We start from the raw sequence: 24493 nt of genomic DNA on the forward strand, positions 1-24493 counted from the left end.
CAAAAAAAGGAATTGATTCAGGGTTTAAGTTATATTATAATGTACTCGACTATACCCATTGGCGTCGATTTTTTACTGAAGATCACCTTCAGATGTGGTTTCTCAGAATAATGTTGAAGATCTCGCGGAAAAAAAAAGTAATGAAAGTTCTCGAATTGGTCAAAACAGATTAGAGATTAATGACAACAGTTAAAAGGCGCCAGATGGAGTTTTAAGGGCATATTCACAGACATGGAGATTTGGAAAAATTAATACAACGTATTGGGCATGATACAAGGAAAAAGAAGCATACGTCAGCGAAGATTAACTTTAAACAGCTTGAACCAATGGTCCACAAACATAACAATTAAAACTACCGATTTTATATGGTTGTCAAATGGCAGACAAATTTGGAAGACCATGATTGCCAAGTCTGTATCAGATCAAGCACAATACACTTTAAGCATCAATTAAACATTCAGTAACATATTGTTACATGTAAACACTTTCCCTTGCCTTCAAACAACAGCCAGTCAGCTACACTAACTCAAACAGCAAAACTCATTTTTGAACAAACAATGTATATATTTGGCAAGTTATGTGGCTGTTAGCAACTAAAATTACAGAATTTTATGTGATGTTGACTTGTTGATAGCTTATGCCTAGTGATTATGATAGATGTTTAGATTAAGGAAAAAGCCAATCTTTGTTTCCACCAAGCATGTCTTTAAGTCTGCTGCCAACAACACAGTCACATGCTACTGGCTTTAAGCAGTGTTGTATGTTGAATTATCACCATTTGAGCATTGCATCAGAGTTCTTATAGCTAGGCATTACCAGTGTTCTCTATACTGAGCATGGTCAGCAATGAGGTTACAAATTAAATGCTAATCTGTGATTTATCTCTTTAATTTGAATCATCTCATCTCTTTAACACATGCTTAGAAAGCAATTAAACTAAACATACTTCCTTAGTTCAATTACCGTTCTAATTCTCAAAATAATTGCACAGTTTTTTTATTATTTTGAATGTAAAATAACAAACTCTAGCATTATACTCAGTCTTCCTGTATTTATTATATTTTACTTATTTAAAAACTTGTAAAGACAGTTGAAAGTAGAAATGAAAAGTAGGCATAAATACAATACAAAAAATGCAGAAAAGTGTTATTGTTACTTAAGAAAAATTCCATTCAAGTACACATGACTATAATCTGCTTGACTGCATACCCACTATTTTTCATTCTTACCAATTACCTGATCCAAATATGCTATCGCCACATATCATTGACTGCTTTTCCCAAACTTACAAAAATGTTACAAGCAGTTTTGAAGTTGTTGTTGATTAAGACAATAAAAGCCACTACAGATGACATAAATGGTAATACAATAGTATAGTTCTCTAATCTCTATTGCCGTATGTTAAATATGGATCTTTTTTCTGATTCTTTGTGAGTAGCCTATCTAAGATTGATACTGATACTACCTATCATACATAAAATAACCTGCTTATAACCTTTGGGCCATAAGACCAACCATACGCTCGGTACAATTCTACCTTTTTAAGATTCACTGCATGGGCTAATCAGCCTTTGTAGTCATTCATTGAACTCACATCCAAATAACTCCTATCCTCACTCAATATCACAACCTAAACAAAATATCAAAAGCTGACATACTGCACATATGTAGCTGTACCCTAAATAGTATTAGGCCTAACGTAACAAAAAATGAATGTTGTGTGATAGGTTTAAGTTTTCCACTATGTCAAACATTCAAAACAGGCCACCTATCACAATACGATGGCTTTAAACTAGTGGTGTACAATGATCCTATTTTTGGGTGTTCACATTTTTTAGGAAGTTTTAAACACATGCTTAATTTGCTTAGTGACTTTTTATATCATGTCATATCAGTTTAGTTTGATAATATCTAAATATCTACTGAGCTAATTTCAAACCTAAGTGTGTTTAAAGCCTGCTGAAAAAAAGTAAACACTCCAAAAATGATCACCGCCCGCCACTGCTTTAAACCACAAAACATGGGTGCACTTGCACAAGACGCCCTGTTGGTCAACCGGAAAAAATGATGACGTCACACATATTGGAATAGACTATTATGAAAGAGGAAGAGCGGGGTGGAAATGCACTGAAACACACCGGAAAGAAATTGTCTCCCATTTATTGATTTGTTGTTCAATTTCAACAAATTTGCTATCGTAGGAAAGCACAAGCATAGATCTAACCAACTAAGTTAATACCAAGTCCCAAAATACTACTAGCTCTATCTAGTGGTCACCTAAACTTGACCATCAAAACTTCAACCAAAACTTCACCAAAACTTCATTTTAAATCATAAACAATCTAAATCAAATCCAATTAAAAGAACATGTTACTGTGTATTGAAGTACTAACTTTCATTTTTATATCTTATTTAATATGCGAGCAATCGTTGTTCGAAGACAGCCCCCCAACGAAGCTTTTGCCCAATGCATTTCAATGACGAATCGATCGTCTTTCAGTTCACGCCCTATGTGATCACGATAATTAATTGTCTCCCATTTATTCATTTCTTGCTCAATTTCAACATATTTGCTATCGTTGAAAAGCAGAAGCATAGATCTAACCAACTAAGTTAATACCAAGTCCCAAAATACTTCTAGCTTCATCTAGTGGCCACCTAAACTTGACCAAATTCAAACCATTATCAAAAGTTTATTTGCAATGATAAAAACATTTTAACGACAACCAATTAAAAGAACATATTACTGTTTATTGAAGGGCTAACTTTCATTTTTATATCTTATTCAATATGCGAGCAATCGTTGTTCGAAGACAGCCCCCCAACGAAGCTTTTGCCCAATGCATTTCAATGGCGAATCGATCGTCTTTCAGTTCACGCCCTGCGTGTTCACGATAATTAATTGTCTCCCATTTATTCATTTCTTGCTCAATTGCAACAGATTTGCTATCGTTGAAAAGCACAGGCATAGATCTAACCAACTAAGTTAATATCAAGTCCCAAAATACTACTAGCTCCATCTAGTGGCCACCTAAACGTGACCAAATGCAAACCATCACCAAAACTTCATTTTAAATGATAAACAATCTAAATCAAATCCAATTAAAAGAACATGTCACTGTTTATTGAAGGGCTAACCTTCATTTTTATATCTTATTTAATATAGGAGCAATCGTTGTTCGAAGACAGCCCCCCAACGAAGCTTTTTCCCAATGCATTTCAATGGCGAATCGATCGTCTTTCAGTTCACGCCCTGCGTGTTCACGATAATTAATTGTCTCCCATTTGTTCATTTCTTGCTCAATTTCAACAGATTTGCTATCGTTGAAAAGCACAAGCATATATCTAACTAACTAAGTTAATATCAAGTCCCAAAATACTACTAGCTCCATCTAGTGGCCACCTAAACTTGACCAAATTCAAACCATTATCAAAAGTTTATTTGCAATGATAAAAACATTTAACGACAACCAATTAAAAGAACATATTACTGTTTATTGAAGTGTTAACTTTCATTTTTATATCTTATTTAATATGCGAGCAATCGTTGTTCGAAGACAGCCCCCCAACGAAGCTTTTGCCCAATGCATTTCAATGGCGAATCGATCGTCTTTCAGTTCACGCCCTGCGTGTTCACGATAATTAATTGTCTCCCATTTATTCATTTCTTGCTCAATTTCAACAGATTTGCTATCGTTGAAAAGCACAAGCATATATCTAACTAACTAAGTTAATATCAAGTCCCAAAATACTACTAGCTCCATCTAGTGGCCACCTAAACTTGACCAAATTCAAACCATTATCAAAAGTTTATTTGCAATGATAAAAACATTTAACGACAACCAATTAAAAGAACATATTACTGTTTATTGAAGTGTTAACTTTCATTTTTATATCTTATTTAATATGCGAGCAATCGTTGTTCGAAGACAGCCCCCCAACGAAGCTTTTGCCCAATGCATTTCAATGGCGAATCGATCGTCTTTCAGTTCACGCCCTGCGTGTTCACGATAATTAATTGTCTCCCATTTATTCATTTCTTGCTCAATTTCAACAGATTTGCTATCGTTGAAAAGCACAGGCATAGATCTAACCAACTAAGTTAATATCAAGTCCCAAAATACTACTAGCTCCATCTAGTGGCCACCTAAACTTGACCAAATGCAAACCATCACCAAAACTTCATTTTAAATGATAAACAATCTAAATCAAATCCAATTAAAAGAACATGTCACTGTTTATTGAAGGGCTAACCTTCATTTTTATATCTTATTTAATATATGAGCAATCGTTGTTCGAAGACAGCCCCCCAACGAAGCTTTTGCCCAATGCATTTCAATGGCGAATCGATCGTCTTTCAGTTCACGCCCTGCTTGTTCACGATAATTAATTGTCTCCCATTTGTTCATTTCTTGCTCAATTTCAACAGATTTGCTACCGTTGAAAAGCACAAGCATATATCTAACCAACTAAGTTAATACCAAGTCCCAAAATACTACTAACTCTATCTGGTGGCCACCTAAACTTGACCAAATTCAAACCATTATCAGAAATTTATTTGCAATGATAAAAACATTAAACGACAACCATTTAAAAGAATATGTTACTGTTTATTGAAGCGCTAAATTTTATTTTTATACCTCATTGAATATATGAGCAATCGTTGTTCGAAGACAGCCTCCCAACGAAGCTTTTGCACAATGCATTTCAATGACGAATCGATCGTCTTTTTGGATTCGCATTGCGTGTTCACGATAATTAATTGTCTCCCATTTATATTGAAAAAATGCTAAAGTCATAGAAAGGATTAGGATCAGGCACACAAATAGCCTAATTGGTGGTGTAATGGCTTGTCCGAATCAAGTAATGTAACAAACACTGATAAATAGGAAAGCGATGTGTGCTCTAGAGCGGTGTAGAACTTTGATCTTTTGTGAGGTCGTGGAAGAATTCTTGTCACTCGGCCCGCAGTCGACATCAACTGGAAAAGTTCGGTTGAGGAAGCAAGTGATGTCAGCTCCAAGTGCAGGAACCAGAAAATTGTTCCTATTTGGATGGAGAAACTTCTGCAAATATTAAAAAGAAACAACAACCAGCGATACAGTGGGTGCGGATACTTATGTTTTGTTCAATGCTTAGCCAAATAATTTTTTCACAACACATAGGCTAAGCCGAATAAACCTAGGCTTAAATATGGATCAAAGGTAAGTAACGAAACCGTAATGAAATGACTTGGGCTTGCATTCTCGTGTTCTTTCATAACCACATGAAGTCATTTTCCCAAAGGCATCCGTGTGTGTAAACAAAATGAAATGAATTTTATCCTTGTTACGGAAGAATTTAACCTTGGTTCGAAATTCAATTCCTGGTAGTTTTGACAATTCGAAAAAAGTAAGTGCATTTTTGGAATCAGGAGCCCTGAAATACTCTAAAATGACTCTCACCTTTTGGGCCAAAATCGTTTTGTTGGCGTGTGTAATCAAATTAGTATGTATCAAATGAATAAAGAGCTTTTTTTTGGAACTCCTTCTCTAGTTTGCCGTTTTCACTACCTTTTCAAAGAAAGTTGGCTTTCACAAGTGGGTGGGCCAGGCCCACCCAGAAAATAAAGTAGGTGGGCCCAGGCCCACGTGGTTCCTCCATCCCTGGGCGTAGGCCTAGTTGTAGTGCGTAAACATGCACATAATATATAACTTACTTTGTTGTGGTGTCAATCCCACCGAAGATCCACTGCTGTGGCACTGGGCGCCCTTGTGAATTTCCTCGTTTTCGTCTGGCCACCAAGGACTCATCGATAGCGACGATGTGGCCAGGTCCACCGATTTGATGCTGATTCCTCAACAAATCTTCCGAACAGATCTGTACGTTATCAACAAATGGCGAATATTCGTGTTCATCAATAGTGATGGTGTGGCCTGAAACCACATAGGCCTAGTATGCTTTTCGTACAAGCACGAATATTTGTTGTTCCAAAACCGTTTGTGTTTGAATATTTTGCTTGGAGACCTCAGTGCAACTATTAAGAAACACGAAGATTTAATTTTTCTGCAACAATCGACTACGGTAGGCTACATTACTGTGTACTAAAGTGATTGCTGCAAAGATTTTTCACTTTTCCAAGATTCTTTGCGATTTCGAAAATATTTTATGAATATCTTTGCGAACCCCGTGAAATGACCTTCGCGACCCCCAGGTTGAGAAACGCTGCTTTACACACTATTGCTATTGAGATCACGTCCTTGCAATGGACAACATGTAAAAGCCACATTAACTGACAAACCTCGCGTAGAAACGCCATCTATTGCACAATTGTTCTAGGACCAACTTTCGTGTATTCCTGAATTCCTCTTTGCGGTAAAGCGTCTTTTGCCCAATGAAAAATTAATTTGATTCCCGTTTTGAGATCCAAATGAGATTTTTCGAAGAAGGAGCCTTTCCGAAGTGATGTTGTTGTTCTGCAGGTCTACAGGAAACATATGTAGGAACGGCTGATGAAATTGTTACAATTTCAAATGCTTACTGAAACATTCGCCTTAAAAATGTGATATCACAACTTGTGGCAGGATCAAGGCGAGAGGTAAAGAGGCTGCAGCCACAGGCCCACAGAAGTAAGTCCATTAATCTCAATTCACAGTAAGTAAGTTACGTGATCTGGAGCTGAAACAATTTCATGACCTACTCAGTACCAGGACAAAGGGGAGCTTAGTCATGCGTCCACCCTAAAGCAGTGCAATTTGTTTTATATTTTTGTCAAGTTGTCTCCTCCTTTTACTCGTTCAATCACATGATATCAAGCTTGGATATCGATGCATATTTAAAGTTAGTAGAGGAGTTGCGCAGGTAACGAAACTTGGTCAATGCAGTTTTCCTAAACAAAAGTATGCCTCTTACCACTACATTTAATCACTCAAGTAGGCTACTGTATGAAGTTAAATACCCCATCCCAGAGGAAGTATACAAGGATGAGGTAAAGTACGCCTTGCATGCAAATGATGACCCACAATAAAAAAATTTTTATTGATGTAATCTATTGAATATCGAGCTTCTGCAGCAGCATTCATTTGAAATAGCCGAAAAATCGTTTACACCGAAAATTATTTATCTTGGTTTCGGTTCGTTTCGAAATAAAACATCTTTTAGAAGGATTTCGTTTCATTTCGAACAGCCCAACTAATTTATTCCATTTTTAAAATCAATTGAACATGCACTACCTGTTCTTTGCACCGCCAAAGTTTCCCATCCACCAGGCTTCTCTTTACTCCTTCCGCCATATCGCTTCCACACTTACCACAAGTACGTCGTGTCGAAAGTAACCCATGTTGCCTCAACCAAGCAATTGCACTGGTAGTGCTTAAAAACACTCCACTTTCGTGCATTTCGTCATACGTTATATTACTAAAATTGGGAAAAGCCATGATCGCGCCGTCAAACAAGTAACACAAGTGAATAATTAGAGTCTCGAACTTTAGTATTTAAAGTTTCAAAATTTTTTTGTAGGTTGTGATGTCATATTAGGAAGAAAGCTGCATGATGTCTTTGAAGTGACATGAAAAGAAAAACTGTGATATCAACAGAAAGATTAATCAAGCTATTTACCTTGTTCGATCTTTAACAACGATCATGCTGCTAAAAGCGAAACTCAATCTATTGCAAGTTTCTTTACCATCAAAATGTGTTTTTAAAATTAGATATTCTCTCAATTTTCCCACCCAAAAAAGCAAACCTACAGTAGACAGCAAAAAAGCAAAACCTGGAGAGAACTGTAAGTGGAGAAGCTGACTGATTTTAATGATTCTGCCCCAGATCAATCGCGAGGAAATTGTCAGTGTCGAGACAGTGGCGTAGCCAGCCCAAATTATTGAAAGGGTCAGACATTTTGACTTTAAGCCATGTACTTCTAGACTACCTAGGTAGTATAGAAGTACATGGTTAAGCAATTATAATTAATGCTTTGTTTGCTTTGTAATCCAAGCTCAAGCATATTACGACGAAAAATGCTGCATTGGTAACAGTTCAAGTTTAGGTGGCCACTAGATGGAGCTAGTAGTATTTTGGGATTTGGTATTAACTTAGTTGGTTAGATCTATGCTTGTGCTTTTCAACGGTAACAAATCTGTTGAAATTGAGCAAGAAATGAATAAATGGGAGACAATTAATTATCGTGAACAAGCAGGGCGTGAACTGAAAGACGATCGATTCGCCATTGAAATGCATTGGGAAAAAGCTTCGTTGGGGGGCTGTCTTCGAACAACGATTGCTCATATATTAAATAAGATATAAAAATGAAGGTTAGCCCTTCAATAAGCAGTGACATGGTCTTTTAATTGGATTTGATTTAGATTGTTTATCATTTAAAATGAAGTTTTGGTGATGGTTTGCATTTGGTCAAGTTTAGGTGGCCACTAGATGGAGCTAGTAGTATTTTGGGACTTGATATTAACTTAGTTGGTTAGATCTATGCCTGTGCTTTTCAACGATAGCAAATCTGTTGAAATTGAGCAAGAAATGAATAAATGGGAGACAATTAATTATCGTGAACACGCAGGGCGTGAACTGAAAGACGATCGATTCGCCATTGAAATGCATTGGGCAAAAGCTTCGTTGGGGGGCTGTCTTCGAACAACGATTGCTCGCATATTAAATAAGATATAAAAATGAAAGTTAACACTTCAATAAACAGTAATATGTTCTTTTAATTGGTTGTCGTTAAATGTTTTTATCATTGCAAATAAACTTTTGATAATGGTTTGAATTTGGTCAAGTTTAGGTGGCCACTAGATGGAGCTAGTAATATTTTGGGATTTGATATTAACTTAGTTGGTTAGATCTATACTTGTGCTTTTCAACGATAGCAAATCTGTTGAAATTGAGCAAGAAATGAATAAATGGGAGACAATTAATTATCGTGAACAAGCAGGGCGTGAACTGAAAGACGATCGATTCGCCATTGAAATGCATTGGGCAAAAGCTTCGTTGGGGGGCTGTCTTCGAACAACGATTGCTCGCATATTAAATAAGATATAAAAATGAAAGTTAGCCCTTCAATAAACAGTAATATGTTCTTTTAATTGGTTGTCGTTAAATGCTTTTATCATTGCAAATAAACTTTTGATAATGGTTTGAATTTGGTCAACTTTAGGTGGCCACTAGATGGAGCTAGTATTATTTTGGGATTTGATATTAACTTAGTTGGTTAGATCTATACTTGTGCTTTTCAACGATAGCAAATCTGTTGAAATTGAGCAAGAAATGAATAAATGGGAGACAATTAATTATCGTGAACAAGCAGGGCGTGAACTGAAAGACGATCGATTCGCCATTGAAATGCATTGGGCAAAAGCTTCGTTGGGGGGCTGTCTTCGAACAACGATTGCTCATATATTAAATAAGATATAAAAATGAAGGTTAGCCCTTCAATAAACAGTGACATGTTCTTTTAATTGGATTTGATTTAGATTGTTTATCATTTAAAATGAAGTTTTGGTGATGGTTTGCATTTGGTCAAGTTTAGGTGGCCACTAGATGGAGCTAGTAGTATTTTGGGACTTGATATTAACTTAGTTGGTTAGATCTATGCCTGTGCTTTTCAACGATAGCAAATCTGTTGAAATTGAGCAAGAAATGAATAAATGGGAGACAATTAATTATCGTGAACACGCAGGGCGTGAACTGAAAGACGATCGATTCGCCATTGAAATGCATTGGGCAAAAGCTTCGTTGGGGGGCTGTCTTCGAACAACGATTGCTCGCATATTAAATAAGATATAAAAATGAAAGTTAACACTTCAATAAACAGTAATATGTTCTTTTAATTGGTTGTCGTTAAATGTTTTTATCATTGCAAATAAACTTTTGATAATGGTTTGAATTTGGTCAAGTTTAGGTGGCCACTAGATGGAGCTAGTAGTATTTTGGGACTTGATATTAACTTAGTTAGTTAGATATATGCTTGTGCTTTTCAACGATAGCAAATCTGTTGAAATTGAGCAAGAAATGAATAAATGGGAGACAATTAATTATCGTGAACACGCAGGGCGTGAACTGAAAGACGATCGATTCGCCATTGAAATACATTGGGCAAAAGCTTCGTTGGGGGGCTGTCTTCGAACAACGATTGCTCGCATATTAAATAAGATATAAAAATGAAAGTTAACACTTCAATAAACAGTAATATGTTCTTTTAATTGGTTGTCGTTAAATGTTTTTATCATTGCAAATAAACTTTTGATAATGGTTTGAATTTGGTCAAGTTTAGGTGGCCACTAGATGGAGCTAGTAGTATTTTGGGACTTGATATTAACTTAGTTAGTTAGATATATGCTTGTGCTTTTCAACGATAGCAAATCTGTTGAAATTGAGCAAGAAATGAATAAATGGGAGACAATTAATTATCGTGAACACGCAGGGCGTGAACTGAAAGACGATCGATTCGCCATTGAAATGCATTGGGAAAAAGCTTCGTTGGGGGGCTGTCTTCGAACAACGATTGCTCATATATTAAATAAGATATAAAAATGAAAGTTAGCCCTTCAATAAACAGTGACATGTTCTTTTAATTGGATTTGATTTAGATTGTTTATCATTTAAAATGAAGTTTTGGTGATGGTTTGCATTTGGTCAAGTTTAGGTGGCCACTAGATGAAGCTAGAAGTATTTTGGGACTTGGTATTAACTTAGTTGGTTAGATCTATGCTTCTGCTTTTCAACGATAGCAAATCTGTTGAAATTGAGCAAGAAATGAATAAATGGGAGACAATTAATTATCGTGATCACATAGGGCGTGAACTGAAAGACGATCGATTCGTCATTGAAATGCATTGGGCAAAAGCTTCGTTGGGGGGCTGTCTTCGAACAACGATTGCTCGCATATTAAATAAGATATAAAAATGAAAGTTAGTACTTCAATACACAGTAACATGTTCTTTTAATTGGATTTGATTTAGATTGTTTATGATTTAAAATGAAGTTTTGGTGAAGTTTTGGTTGAAGTTTTGATGGTCAAGTTTAGGTGACCACTAGATAGAGCTAGTAGTATTTTGGGACTTGGTATTAACTTAGTTGGTTAGATCTATGCTTGTGCTTTCCTACGATAGCAAATTTGTTGAAATTGAACAACAAATCAATAAATGGGAGACAATTTCTTTCCGGTGTGTTTCAGTGCATTTCCACCCCGCTCTTCCTCTTTCATTATAGTCTATTCCAATATGTGTGACGTCATCATTTTTTCCGGTTGACCAACAGGGCGTCTTGTGCAAGAGCACCAAAACATGTTTATGCTGACTTGATGAAGTTTAAGTAATGAATTTATATACTTACCAAATTATCTACTAAACCAGGCTATATGCAATTGTTCTAGCCCACATGTTTTAATATCAAATAAAATTATTAGGCTACTATAGTACGGTACCATATACCGGTAATAGGCTACAGTACTTTGATTGATAAGCCAGACTGTGAAAACGACCAGCTTGATAAAAACATTTCTACATCAACATGCATAAAAAACAAAATAAAACTGCTGTCAATAGGATAGTACTTTTAAAACCGAACTCGTTTGTCTACCTATCTTCTTTGTTTTTTCATGGGCTACTGGGTGACATTGATTCCTGAAACCTCAATTGCAAACTTTTGTGTTTGAATCAAGGCAAAACTGGCGCAACTGGGAAACTTCATAAGAGACTCTTTACTGCCTTTTGTGTGCGAAATTAAGGATACATAATGCTTGAAAGCCTTCGTCAAAATCGAAAAATCTCACATCTTCTCGAGATGCAAAGCCAAATTTATTTCGGCACAAAAAGTCTGTTAACATCAATTTTTGTTTTACACACTGAGAATTTTTTTAACTATTCTTTCTTTACACCCGTGGTCATAGCCAGGAGCGGATCCTGGGGGACACTTGGTCACGACCCCCCAAAAATGTATCTTCTCTCAATTTTTTCAAATTTCCACTCCAGTTTCAGGAAGTTAGTCAGCAACAAAAAGTACACGTACTTTAGTGATGGTTATAAAAAAATATTTTTTATTGTATCCCTAAAACGTAGGTTTGTATCAATTGCAACCACCTCCGTTCATAGGCGTAGCCAAGGGGGGCGAACGGGGCCATGGCCCCTCCAAATTTTTAAAGTTGGGATTCCGAAGTTGAACCCTTTGTTGAAAATATAATATAATTTGTATAAATTTATATTGTTTTCCAAGACATCTGGCTATTAACACCACCCAGGACTTGTTTTAGACACACAGAAAGACACCAATAAATTTTGCAAATCGTAAATCGCGCAAAGTTTACGCGATTTACGCTTTTTTTAACTAATCTGTGAAAGCAATTTCAGAATCGCTTACTTTGTAGGGTTTTTGTGTAGCTGAGTTTTTTGTGTTCTCTAATTTTAGCCGCAGTTTTTGCCCGCTTGTGTGTAGATAAGAGCTACCTTTAATAAGTTAATAGCTGTTTATCTGCTAATAAGTTTCATACAAATATTATCCTGAAAGTGTTTCCAGAAAGCGTTATAATCCATTATTTAAGTGTAATTTTGCAAACATTTTCCGGGGGAGCATGCCCCCGGACCCCCTAGAATACGCGTGCCTTCGGCACGCTCTAACCCCCACCAGCTTTATTGTTTCCCTTGCTTAACCCACCAGGATGCGCCACTGCACATCAGGTGGCGATGTCTTAAATCAAACATTTTGTCGTTCTCTTCAATTCATCAAATATTTGGCCCTCCCCAAAAAAATTTTCTGGCTACGCCAATGCCTCCGTTGCAGATTAATGCAGTGTTTCGAAGTGAACCTATTGCTTACACAGCCAGTTAACGGTTGAATTAATTTGTTCCAGTCACGCACTTGCTGAAGAGTTGATACTACCGTGCGCACATTGATTCGAAAAGACGCAGAAGATTTACTACCTCTTTCAGACAACACAGTGCAATGAAAGATTGAGTTCACGTCGGAGGACTTCATGTAGCCTACGGTAGGCTACAGTTATTGATCAGTTGAAATCAGCTATGATTTTCGTCCTGCAATTGGACGAGTCCACAAATGCTTCCTGCTCACTGTTCGCCCTGATAGCTCAGTGGCATACTGTCCGCCTCGATATCTCAGTTGATTAAGCGCCTGGCTTTGTTCGCAAAGAAACCACAAGATCAAGCATCGTCAATTTTAATCCCGGGGTGTGCGATGGAGCAACGCATTCAAAGATTGCTCTCTATTTAGTGGCATCTAGTGGATGGAATAGATCACAACCAACAACGCTTCAACAATTGGAAACTTCAATCTGTCAAACTTGGTGACTGGGTCTACGTCAATGGTTTGAAGCCTCTAAAAATGTGCGAAACTGTCAGGATTAAGCTTTCAAAGAAGCTTACTCAGTCCGAAGATAAAGATTCCCACAACCAATCATCATGTGCACAAACTTATTGTATTCGTGTGTTACGTTCACAATAATGTGATCAGAACTCGTGGAGAGGATGTTGACCGAAGGCTACCAGATTATTGATGCTTTTTGCGGGCTAGATAATATTAAGTGGGAAATGATGTGTGGAGTTTGCACGGATGGTGCTCCAGCTATATGTCATAAATCAGGAATTCAAGCGCATGTTAAGAAGATTACTTCTGACCGTAGAAGAGTTGCAGTACCTATTAAGTTATACAGAGCTGCATTTTCCTACTTTAAAATAAATAGTTTTAGTTTTTATGGCTTTGGATCAAGATTTTTAGTCCAATTGAATTGTGTGAAGTTTCGTGTGTGATGAAAAGTGAAAAGTCAATAACCCTGACAGTTATTAGCTCTAACTTTGCAAAAACAGGTTTGATTCTCAGGATATTTATACAGTCATTAAACAGTGACCATGGGCATATTCTCTGAAAATTTCGTGTAATTATGATATAAACTGAAGAGAGCAAACAAAAAGAAAAATGTATAACTCGTCTTGCACCTTCATGCATTCAGGGGCGCCGGAAGCGGGGGGCAGGGGGGGGCGGATGCCCCCCCTGCCCTCAAATTTTCTGCAGATGGAGGGGCAGGGGGGGCAATGGTGCCCTTTTAAAGTCATGTAAGAAACTGCACATTTTGCAATATAACAAGTTCTGCTATTCGCTTTTAGCCTAATAATAATCTTTCATTTTTGCCTCAAAATAATATTTACGGCAGAAAATTTTGCAACACAGTACAGGCCTTAAAACTCGTTTTTTTTCGGAAGCTCCTTCTCGGCGGCCAAATCTGTGTGCTTGGAGGTCAAAATACAAAATAAAAATAACGATAGCACAAGTAAATAGAATTAAACTTGCAACAATATTAAAATGATCACTTAGCGTTGTTGAAGTCTGGGCCTGGGCGACGTCCTACAATAGAATCGTCGCACCGCGCAATAACTGCTTTATCGGGATTGTAATCCAGTACTGCGGGACCATCTAACGACACTCGCACGAGTGTCTCCAATGTGGCTGATTTTAAAGAAGTTCGCCATTCCCCTAGAATTCTTTTTAGCAACGAAAAACAACGCTCGACATGATTGTGTTGACGATGACGGCAAGGTAATAAAGTAAGTATTTCAATGATGTGAAGGACATTACTAAAAGAAGCATAATTTTTGCAAAATATGATCAAAAAATGTTTTCCCCTTGGATGTCAACTAACCTAGTTCTCCTTTTTAACAACGATTCAATGTCCGACAACATCGAATCGACATAAAAACGACAATATTACCAGCCGATGTAAATTAGCACTTCGGATTAAGACTTTGTTAAAGATAAACGTCGAGAATTACAAACAAGACTTACAGCGCTGGTGATTGCAGCTGGATATATTCCATCAATAACAAATATCCCCGCACAATGCAACAGTGGCGATTATGACTCGCTGACCTAATTTTGCGTCACTCTTTGATACTACATATTTTCGACAGTTAATCCACGACCATTCTATTGCAAAATTAAATAATTGGTTAGAAGAGACCGGCAGCCAAACTTGGCCGATTGAAGAGGTAGCACCGGCGGTCATTTAAGCACTACTTAGCGGCCATGGCCGCAGGCTGCTTTAAGGCTTGACAGTAGGTTACATCATTATAACATAGCATGATGCCCTTCTTTGTATACTGGACACTTGTATGCTATCATTACTCTTTACATAGTGAGCTGATAGATTAGCATTATCGCTATATCTTAAAACTTGACAAAAAATTGGCCTTTTAGTTAAAAAAAGTGCCCTTTTTCGTAATCTTGCCCCCCCAGTCAAAAATCGTTCCGGTGCCCCTGCATGCATTGTAGGCTACGTTACACAATGAGGCACTGGCTTCGAATAAGCTGTATTCTGATTTCATGAAGGTGCTTTCTTTAAATATTTAAAGGGGTCTCAAGGCTAAGCTACATTGGTTGCTCTTAAGCTTAGAGGCCGCGGTGAAAACCGAAATATCAAGTTTATAGAACCTAATGCACTCAGTATCTGAACGTAAGAAAGTTCAGGGCTACTATGTAAAATAACACTTTCGCCGAAGATTTTAAAAAACATTTGGCAATTTTTTTTTATAACGTAGGCCCAGGGATGGAGGAACCCCGTGGGCCTGGGCCCACCTACTTTATTTTCTGGGTGGACCTGGCCCACCCACTTTTGGAAGACAATTTTTTTTAAAAAGGTAACGAAAACGCCAAATCAGAGAGGGAGCTCCAAAAAAAGGTCACTCATTTGATACACACTGGTTTGATTATCTTTGATAGCTCAATGATGAAATCTAATCTTCAAACTTTTCTGTTGAGTCCATTATTGATGTGCAGCACGTGTGGGTATGGTTGCGTGTGACTGGTGGAGCAACCTATCAATCAATATAATTATTCTTTATGTTCTCTATGGTTAGAACGGTGATATCATTACATATGCACGTAGCCTACTGTATAATGCTGCATATTATTACTCCCAGGTGGTATTATAACTGTGTGTGTATTGTTGCCTTTTTATTTGTGTGTACATCGCCACATTTTGTACAGCGCTATAGAGCAATTCAACAGTTTTGTAAATTTTTTGACCAAATCCGGCCCAAAAATGAAAAATTTTACCTGTTGGCACGAAAGGCAATTATGAAAACGCAATGTGTAAACCAGGGGTCGGCAACCTTTTTCTAGCAGCGGGCCAAAGCCAAACTTTACATGGTCTTGGCGGGCCGTAGCCTATTAATGCCAGTTTTAATAGATTCAGAGGCATGATTTCAAGGCGTTGACGTAGCCTAATGCCTTCAGAATATCGGCTAGTAATATCGTTGACGGGAATCAGCTGAACAAATTCTTAAACATCAAAATATTTGTTTACTGCACGCACAAATACTGCCAGCTCAGCTGTAGGCTTATCTGTCGTGTCTGTGCTCTCATCTATTGCCATTGCGAAGAACTGTAGATATACAATAACTTTTTGCTAGATGTTATGTTCCCCGATATCTCTTCTTTTCGTCGAGTTATGGTTCTTGTTGAAAGACTTAGGCCTATATCTAAAAAGTGGTTTGTTTTTTTCTCTGTACATATGTTTTCAATAACATCCATCTTACACCTTTTCCCAAATTCTCCATCATTATACGATTTCTTATCTTTTGGTTTGATTGTGCTACCTTGTAGCTAGCAAAAGGATTTTCTGATTCATTGGTTTTTCGTTCCTTTGTAGCAGAGAAATTTGCTGTTTTAAAGCTATTTTTGAGTAGATTAACTTTGCCGTTCCTTGTTTGACTCATTAACTTGGAAAAAATAATATGTTTTGTATCATAATGGCGCTTTATGTTGAGTGCTTTGTTTATACAAACAGAAACGCTGCAAATCAAAAACGTGGGCCTTCTAAAATGATTACCGTAATGAAAAGTAACTTAGCCTACTTGTTTTTCCATTAGATTATACTGTAATAAACCACTGGCCTGGCCACATATTACTATAAATTGTAAAGGAGCGGCGGGCCGGATGATTTTTCTTGGCGGGCCGTAGGTTGCCGACTGCTAGTGTGAACGGTTTCAAATTTTAGGAATGCAACAATGTTATGGGGGTCTGGGGGGCTTTGCCCCCCAGAAGTTGCATTGACTTTGACTGCTGCGCCTCTGGGCCCACCTACTTTTAAAATGGTTCCTCCATCCCTGCGTAGGCCTATAGTCTCCAAGCTGTTTCTTGGCAAGTAATTTGACACCCCGTAGGCTACTTCTAAAAATCCCTGTCAAAAGTTATCATTCATTACAAACAACAACTATAGACCTAGTCAGTTGCCTGAGTAAACGTTTGCATCAGGTGAAAAGGTTAGCTAAATAGACACCACTGCTCATAGGCTACAAATGCCTTGTTTTCGACATGATCCATAAATAACCAAAATAACTTACACAGTTTCAAAATTTATCTTGCAAGAAGATCAGTCATTTACACCATCTAGAGAACATAAAACTTGGTCTATTAGTACCGTATAAGCCTGGTCACAGCGGTAAACCATAATCTCTTCGTGGGAAAATTGTAACGTAAGATTCCCAAATCCGTTCGTCTGCATGCAATGACCCAAAAATAAACACACTTTCGAAACGTCTATTCAAAGTGTATTCCAGTAAAATTAGCCCGAGGCTATCGAAATGACTGGTGCAACGCCGTACACCTAAAAACTGTCACTACAATACAAATTACTTGGATAAAAGACGGAACCTTTGTCCAGCTAGCAAGCACTAAGCCAACAGTTAAATGTGCGGCCAACTTTCAAACAATCATTTTACGAATGACCAGAATAGATATCAATATCTCAAATTCACGTAGAAAGTAACTGTGACGCAATAAATGAAAGACAATTATGAAGTCATTCCAACAGGTGTTCAAGCTGATGTAATATTTCCTGTTTAAACAGGCCCAAACAAGTCCAAACAGGTCTTATGAACGATGGTGCAATTTTGGCACATGCTTTAGGAATTTCCATGACGTAATATTCAGTAGACTTGAACGGTTTTATATGACGTTTGATTTGTACAGAGATTGGCCGTAACATAGCGGCCCCTAGTTATGACAGTCTAACATGGCATAACTAAAAAAGAATTGAAGGACAATCGTGAGCCAATGAATAAAACACATGATACACAAATTGCTTGAGTCACTCACGTTAAGTTAATACGCAAATACAAAGGGCATGCAAAGAATGAACAGCAATAAGAATACGCGACGATACATGAAATTGGTACCATAGGTACACGCTAAAATGACGCTATATACAATAAATTATTGCGATAATAACCGACTGTTCTGGGCTCAGACAAGTATCGGCCACCGCAGACAAAACCAGGCTCAAACCCTAACACTTAGGTGTTCTTTACGGGGGCGAGGCACGAAATATCCCTCAACACGTAGTCTACTTTCACTTTCCCCGTACTCTCATCATAGTTGCAGACGGCAACTTTGGCTCTACGAACCACAGGCTTCCCTTTCCTAATTTGTGGAACTACCTCATGCACCCTCCCAAGTTGATACTTCCCACGTTTACCAATGTCTTGGAGAGAACCTACCACTACAAGTTGACCAGGCTCCAAATTCTCGGCCATTTTTAGCCATTTTTTCCGGCCCTGAAGACCTGGCAAGTAAAAATCGATCCATTTATTCCAAAACTGCTGAGAAAGTGACAAATTGAACCGATAATCCCTTCTTAATTGGTCACGATCATGTGGTTGCCCAACAGCACAGTATGGGTCTAAGTATGGGGTCAAAAGTGAGGCAGGGGTGATGACAGTAAAATCCCTAGGGTCGTCACTCAAAGGTACCAAAGGGCGTTCGTTCACGATCCGAACGGCACTGCCTGTGTACGTAAGCAGTTCAATAAAATTGGGCTTACGAATTGAAGAGTCCAAAATGTGAAAAAATGCGATTTTAAATTGTTTTACCATTGCCTCCCAGGCGCCACCTTGCGCCGGAGCATACGGAGGTATAAATTCCCAGTTTATCTCTCTCTGTCTCAGGGCGTTGTGAAATTCAGCTGATTCTATCAACTCGGGTAACTTCTTAGATGCTGCCTGAAAGGTACTTCCATTATCGGAATAGATAGCATTAACCTGCCCACGTAAATCTGTAAACCTTGTAAAGGCAAGTAAAAAATCACTCAGCGACAATGACGTGACCAGCTCAACATGAATAGCGCGAGATGCCATACATGTGAATAAGAGTCCCCAAGCTTTTTTGTGACTCCTACCTTCAACAAAGGTCAATGGTCCAAGATAGTCTAAGCCGCAATCAAAAAAGGGTTTCCTATGGGCAGTTGTGCGAGACAAAGGTAAATCAGACATGAGCTGCCTTATAGGCCGAGCTTTCTCAATCGCACATACACCACAATCATTAAGATACCTCTTCACGGAAGCATTACCATTAGCGATCCAAAACTTCTGTCGCGTAGACAACAAAGTGTGCTGTACTCCACAGTGCGCATTTCGATTATGATGCGACAGTACAACAAGCCTAGTGAAGGGGTGTTTCGAAGGCAAAACAATCGGATGCTTTGCTTCTAGAGAAATCTCGGGAGAGTTACTTAAGCGCCCTTCAATGCGGATTACACCAGCATCATCTACACAAGGTCTGTACTTCTTAAGTGAACGCAATTCCTTCAAGCGTTCCTTCTCACGTTGCGAAGCGCCAACACTACCCCGCTTTATCACTTCCTCAAGTGCATCCGGCGATCGTTTGGTCATTAACTGTAACACATCGCCATACACGCTCTTCTGAACAAACTTCACAGTTAAGTCTAAGGCTCTATTAAGATAAGAGGCGTCCAGTTTTGGCTTCATAAAGCTACGCTTTCTCGTTTTACAGCACAAAAATTCAACAAAAGCAACCAAATAAGCAATTCTCTTTTTCATAACATACAAAGAAGGTGCGGCCTCGATCAATCTGTGAAGGCCACCCTGTGCAACGTCAAGCGACCCCTCTTCGTCACGAAGATATAGGCTATGGACAGGTACTGGAGTGGGGTTTTCTACAGATGGAATTTCTTCACACTGATAGAGAAGACTAGAACCATTTAACCACAACTCTCGAAACTCTTTCTTTGTAATAAGATTTGGCCTTGTGCCAACATCAGCTGGGTTCATATCGGTAGGGCAAAAACGCCAATCCTGGGCTCCAGACAACAATAAAATATGCTCAACTCGACGCGTAATAAACTTATTCAAACGTAAATCAGGGTTCTTAACCCACTGCAACACAGTCCGAGAATCACACCAAAAATACTTACTGCAGTCGGGCATCTTCAATGCCTCGTAGGCCTGCTTCACGAGTCTTGCTGTATTCAAAGCGGCAACAAGCTCTTTCCTAGCTATCGGCCAAGAAAACTGATTTTTTACAACAATGGTAGATTTACCCAGAACGAAAGACACACTCGGAACTCCGTTAACCAGTCTACGTAAGTAAACAACAGAAGAGAAAGCTTGATTCGAAGCATCACTAAACCCATGCAATTGATATGAGACAATATCATCCGGACTGCACACACCAGAGTTTGCAAAATACCATCTCGGTAACGAAAAATCCTTAAGCAGGTCCAAAGAGCGAAGCCACGACTCCCACTCTTTAACAAAGCTATCAGGGACCTCGGTGTCCCAATCAAACTTGTCTATCGCCAATTGCTGAAGTACAAGGCGTGCTTTTAGAAAAAATGGCGCTCCAAAGCCTAGCGGATCAAAATTTTGTCCAAGCTGACTGAGCATACTTCGGCGCGTGTGTTTAGCTAAGGGCTTTAAGGAACATGCGATACGCATCTCGTCAGACTCGGTTTGCCACACACAACCCAATGTCTTCGCTGATGGCAAAGTCATATTTTCAGTCTGAAAGTCCACATCACGAATCAAAGGTGAGAGCATCTCATTATCCAAATTTGACAAGACAATCATAGCCTCCTTGTTAGCACTCCACTTAACAAGTTTAAACCCACGGCTATCAAACAAAGCAATTGATTCATGAGTGATTTGCTGAGCTTCCTCTAAGCTATCAACCGAAAATATAAAATCATCCATGTACATATTATTTGCAATATTGCAGAGTGTCAGGTCACCAGCACCGCTGGGATTCTGCTCGATCATTTTCTTTATAGCCAAGCAAGCGATATATGGGCTACTCTTTATTCCCCAAGGGTGTACACAAAAACGAAAGGGTACCATTCTACCATTTTCAAGGTCATCATCTTCAAACCACAATATACGAAACAAATCCCTCTGCGACTCAGGTAACTTTATTTGAAAGAAGCATTTAGTCACATCAGCCATGAGACCAAATCTACCAAGCCGAAATCTAGCCAAGACATCTACCAGAGGGTTTAACAAGTCAGGACCCGAAAACATCACATCATTAACACAAGTTCCTCGAAATTCAGACTTGCCATCGTAAACAATGCGCTTTTTTAATTGTGACGTCACAAAGTATGGTAAATACCATTCAAATCCCTTGACATTTCCTGCTTCACCAGCACGCTCAATATAGCCATTAGATTTAAGATCTTTCATGGTGTCAGTAAGGAAATCACGAAGTTCAGGTTGTTTTAAAGCTTTCTTTCTTAAAGCAGCAGCTCTATCTGACGCCAACACAAAATTGTTAGGTAGATCGATATCTTCCTTCAACGGAACAGGTATCTCAAATCGACCATCTTTCAACTCAATATTCGGTTCGACAAGTTCTCTAGCCAAATTATCATTGCGAGACAATTCACAGGTTTCATTTTGCAAAGTTAAATCCTGAATGACTTTATTCAGGTCTGCTATTTCCATATCGCGAGACTCAATTTTACGCTGAAAGCCAGAGATGACATCCGACTCTGAAGACGTCTGCACTCTGCACACTTTAGCAACGCTTTCAACTAAGGGTGACTTACCACCACAAGCCAACCAACCGAGAGGAGTGAGCAAAGCATGCGGTTCACTACGATTGTCACCAACACGCTCTTCTTTTGCACACATCAAATAAGCGTTGTCGTTGCCAATCAGTACATCTACAGTACTACAATCATTCAAATGAAACATATTCACGTCATGAAAATGACGGAAACCACTTAAATCTTGTTTATGGGGTAAAGTTTTAACATCGTCAGCCCAAGCTGGGTTAACCACCGAGGTTATATCACAAAACAGTTCATCAGTCTCTAACGACTGGATGTTGAGTTTAACGAGGTCAGCACAAGTAGGTTTCTGACCAGCCAGAGTATCCATTTTAAACGACGCTTTATCATACGGTTTAAGACCAAGTTCGCACACCAAGTCACTCGAAACAAAGGTCAACTGCGAACCAGGATCATGCTGACAATACACCAACTTCGATTTGCCCGTCATTGGATTCAAAACACGAGCAGCAGTAACGCGGTTAAAGGCTGCTTTAACATTTCCAATCTTAACATTACGCACAGGAACTCTAGCACCAGCCTCATCTTTACCGACCAAATCCAGAGAATCACGTGACGTCACATAAAAATCATGCAGAAGAAAATAGTGTTTCCTATCGTTGGTAGGTCCACACTTACGACAGTTATTTGCATGATTACAGTCTCTAACCATATGCTGGCGCAAACAATTCAAGCATTTGCCAGCTTTCACAATGACATCTCTCCGATCTTTAGGTGTCAAGCGCAAAAATTCTTTACAATTAGACAAAAAATGATATTCCACTTGACCACGTGATGAACAACAAAAACATGCCGGTATGTCACTACGTCTGGCCACACCGCCGCGCGGTGCGCCAACAGCAGTCGAGTACTGCGAACTCCCTGAAATCACATTATCATGGGGTTTTACCGACGTCTGCCTAACCGGACATGAAGGCAATTTTCCTTTGCCAAACTTTTTAAATTGCTGCGACTCACCAGAATCGCCCATTAGCATAATGCTAAAATCAGTCGACTTACGCGTTTCCTCCCGTACTACAAATTCAAACAAACTCTGAAAAGTAGGCTCATCAGTGCCACCATACTGATCACCTAAAAAGTCAAGATAACGCTGCTTAGCGTCAAACGGGAGTCGCTTAGCCAAATCCAAAACAAAACGACCTTCCAATTTGTCACGCTGACCATAAGCTTGCGCGTAAAGCAGACACTGCGACAATTCATCTTTAAACTCTTTCAGATCACTGGAAGAGGTCGAATTCAATTTGCTACCATAGCGATACTTTCTAATTTCTGGTTCGGCAAAAAGACCTCCACGAACTCCAAAACGCTGGGACAAGCGAGCTAACGACATTTCTATTCTGTCTTCCTCTGACAAGCCAGGAGTGTCGGAAACCAAATTAGCAATCGTTTGCGCAGCTGTTCTAACACAAGCTGCTTGTAACAAAGTCAAACGAGTTCCCTTAAAGGGCGAAGCTGCCATCAAGGCCATAACACGATTTTTAAAGAAAATAAATGGCATATTATTACCATCGTAACCAATCAAGGCCGCCTTATCGAAGAACGTCCTACTATTTTGGTATTCAAAAAAGCAATCCTGCTGTTGAGAACTCGATTTAGCGGGAGAAGACAAGCTATATCCCTTAAGGGGCTGAGTGGGCTCAGTCCCATGCACAGCCCGATCACGATCCTCAAACACGTTAAAATCAGGAGACACGATACGCCTCTCACAACCACCCAAATTACGTGTAGCTGGGCGATCAACAACTAGCGGCGCAGAAAACTTTGAAGGGGGCAAAGCATTACTGCTAATGGCGGCCCCGTGACCTGTACGCTCTGGGGGAAGAGTTCGGCTAAAATTCGCAGGCCTTGGCACTAGGTCCTTCGGAAGACCCTTAGCCGCGGCCCCGAGACCTCCTGAAACAGCTGGAAAACGTGTGGATTGCACTGGTCCACTTACAGATTGAACAGGCGTCTGGAAAAGGTTAGGTAAATTAAACTGCGATTGATGTTCACTTCTGGAATGCCTAGAAGAGCCCTTCCTAGAGCTACGCCGGGAGCCCAACTCAGAACGATATTCAGCTAAAACTGCCTCTTTACGTTGTTCGGCCCTCAACTGAGCGTCTTTGAGTGCGAACTCAGCAGCTCTAGCTTCGGCTTCGGCCTCAACTCTTGCGGCAGCCTCTGCTCGTGCGGCCTCAGCAGCTCTCGCGTCGGCCTCAGCTCTCGCGGCAGCCTCTGCTCGTGCGGCCTCAGCTCGTATGGCCTCTGCTCTTGCGATGGCCTCAGCAGCTCTTGCTTCGGCCTCAGCTTGGATCTGGAGCTCCTCTCGTCTTAACTGTAGGTTAATTTGTGCAACTATCCGTGACGAGCTCTCAGACATCCTAGTGCTTACATTTGAGGCGCTATCCTCAGGATGTATGTCAGCATCCAACCTATCTGAGAACTCACTTTCTTTTTGTTCGAAGTTATTTTTTAACGAGTTAAATTCGGGATCTACCCTATCACGAAGTTCTGCCAAGATTGCAGAGTTAACAATTTTACTCAAAAGAGCATGGAAATGCCTTAATTCCTCTTCTAAAGTAGATAAGTTAGATCGAAAAATTAACAGTTCCTGCTTATCACTCAAAGAACCTAGGGCTACAGAAAGTTCCCCAATTTGAGTCA

The 24493-nt window shown here is 39.2% G+C and overlaps 1 protein-coding gene across 1 annotated transcript; it reads right to left on the reverse strand.

Moving 5' to 3' along the window:
- Positions 1–4813: 4813 nt before the first annotated feature.
- Positions 4814–6410, reverse strand: LOC145773836 (uncharacterized). The gene is made up of 3 exons (XM_082584962.1): positions 6281–6410; positions 5699–5859; positions 4814–5066 (listed from the first exon to the last, which is right to left on the reverse strand). The coding sequence occupies exons 1-3, from the start codon at positions 6296–6298 to the stop codon at positions 4814–4816; spliced, it is 432 nt and encodes a 143-aa protein (XP_082441088.1). The 5' UTR covers positions 6299–6410.
- Between the last annotated feature and the right edge of the window lie 18083 nt (positions 6411–24493).

Source organism: Aplidium turbinatum, chromosome 7 (genome assembly GCF_918807975.1).
Source record: "Aplidium turbinatum chromosome 7, kaAplTurb1.1, whole genome shotgun sequence".
NCBI classification, from domain to species: Eukaryota; Metazoa; Chordata; class Ascidiacea; order Aplousobranchia; family Polyclinidae; genus Aplidium; species Aplidium turbinatum.